The 2427-nt window shown below is 40.8% G+C and overlaps 1 protein-coding gene across 1 annotated transcript; it reads right to left on the bottom strand.

The window, feature by feature from the left end:
- Positions 1 to 659: 659 nt before the first annotated feature.
- On the bottom strand, positions 660 to 2158 carry LOC104608509 (fatty acid elongase 3-like). Its single transcript, XM_010274529.3, has one exon. The coding sequence runs from the start codon at positions 2127 to 2129 to the stop codon at positions 1266 to 1268; it is 864 nt and encodes a 287-aa protein (XP_010272831.1). The 5' UTR covers positions 2130 to 2158; the 3' UTR covers positions 660 to 1265.
- Between the last annotated feature and the right edge of the window lie 269 nt (positions 2159 to 2427).

A 2427-nucleotide genomic window follows, 5' to 3' on the forward strand; every position in this document is an offset into this window, starting at 1 on the left:
CCTTTCATTTATTATTGATGTGACCTACCTTGAATTAAATGAAGTGGGCCACAGGTGTAAATCAAAGGCCTTGACTTTGTGTTTTGAGTCTTTTGATCCTACTCGGCCTTAGCAAAGAGTGAATTTTGTAATTTTATTAAGTCTGTGTTTAATTTGGTTGCGGTGTAAATAAATTTGCACTGATGTAAATTTAAGATAGTACAAATGATTTAAATACAAATTTTGATTTTTTTTTATTCCAAAATTTACCTTATTTCATTTAATTGTAATACAAATAAAAAAAAAAGCCCTAAAACAGAATAAAGTAAAACCAAGAAATTGCATTTTTCTCATTTGCACTGTTATACTAGTGTAAATAAGATTGCACTGTAACCGGCTGTGGAAACCAATGACAACTCCCCATGCCAAATTCAAATTACTGGTCTCAGATCTGGATCAATTCAGCGACCCCAGTGATGAGAAAAAATGAATACACCGCCATTTGCAACTAATTCAACATATCATATCATTTAATTTTTTTTATTCAAAATTGGCGTGTTTACAATTCACTAGATCATTGAAATGTTTTGTAACTATACATGGTCGCTGGTTATAATATTTTCTACCCTATGCTAAGCATAAATGCTAATTAAGGGAGAGAGTGAGTGGTTGGGACATAAGCATTTAATGCCTGTAGGCTCGGAATATTTTCATTGATTAAACAGTTTGCTACACAGCCATTGCCATCAGCTAATAGAGAGTTCAGATTGGCACCCCACTGAGAGATTGACTTCAATCGGTGCAAGTTCATGCTCACACCATTCGAATAGCTAATCTTACGATGGACATATTCTCAATACAAAGCTGTAAAGACTGTCGAATGAACCTTGCATTGACTGAATCCGATCTCCGCCACAGAACATCTACATTGGGAACATCTCCTACTCCTATTCTCCCGTACATTGTCATGGGGAGATATTCCCAATGCACAGTTGAGAATGCGGTGTGGGGTGAACATGCATGGGTGTGTTCTGTGGGGCACCCATGCAAATTCACTTGCCATTTGGTTACATAGGCTGATGAGAAGTTTTTAAATAACCTGCAATATCATTCTATAATTACATGATACTGACCAAAGTAGACTCATTTTTAATGACACTTTTATTTTATGCATGGTAGAAATTTAAATGACACATGGAGACATTGCTAATCTAACAAATTCTTCTTGCTAGCTTATTGACTACATGCATGAAGACATGGCTATTACGAAGGTGGGCTTAGTTTTTCTAGATCCTGTTCTCTTTTCCTCCATAATCTGCTCTTTTTTCACTTCCTTTGGCGTAAGTTTTGGTGTGAAAGTCGTAGAAGAGAAACAGAAGAGAACCGCTGATGAAAGCACTGACACACCAACTCCCAAACCCTGAGCATCCCTTTCCGGTGAAATGGTACCAGAGCATCCCAAAAGAAACCAGAAAACTTAGAATGAACTGCAAAATCTGGACGTCAGTCACCAGCCTCTTCCACCATGGCCGCTTCCCAAGTGCACACAGCATGTAGTAAGTGTACATTAGTATGTGCACCGACGAGTTTGTTATCACGCCGAAGGGAATGAGCGACTGCGACGTCTGCAGCCACATGTAGATACCCACCAATGCCACACTGTGATGGTAAACGTGGAGGAAGGACAGTCGGCGTTTTGATTTGCTGAGGAGGATGAGGAGGGTGTCGACGAATTCAGAAATTTTGGAGAGGTAGAAGACGTAGGTCCAGAAGAAGACTGGTCCACGAGGTGGGGTTTCATTGGAAGGGAAGCAGAAGAGCCAATGGTTGTTTGGTTTCTGGGCAAAGGTTGAGAGAGTGCAACCGACGGTCATCAGGGTGGAGAGGATGACAAGGAGGAGGCTGTGGAAGGCAGAAAAGAGGTGGAGGAAAGAGGTAGTGGACGGCGAGCTGGGTGGGGTTTTGGCCGGCGGTGATTTGGAGGAGATACTGATTTTATACAAGAATGCAGTGACAGAAGTGTAGGCGATAAGTGTTGTTGCGACGAACCGGGGTGAAGAGCCCCACGTCTCTCCTTCCTTCCATTCGAACTCCTTCACCACTGGATGTTCCACTAACCAGTATAACACGTTGGACTGGATCCGCTCCATAATCTCTCTCTCTCTCTTAGATGTAGAATGCAAAATAGGAGGATGATAATGTTTATATATATAGCCTACTGCATGGAGACTCATTATATGAATCCAGTCAGAAAAAAATACATTAATAGAGGTCAAAGGTCGATAAATCAGGGTCGGCGCTAATACATATGGAGGTTCATTATTAAATCCGTACCCATAATGGTACAATATGAGAATTGCGATCTGCAGTCTTATCTCATAAGGGAGAACGACCGATACTACCGATGTCAGAATTTATAGGTTAATGTACCGACGGGGTAAGTGTTAA

The sequence above is a fragment of the Nelumbo nucifera genome, chromosome 5, assembly GCF_055504915.1.
Source record: "Nelumbo nucifera cultivar China Antique chromosome 5, China Antique-T2T, whole genome shotgun sequence".
Taxonomy (NCBI): Eukaryota; Viridiplantae; Streptophyta; class Magnoliopsida; order Proteales; family Nelumbonaceae; genus Nelumbo; species Nelumbo nucifera.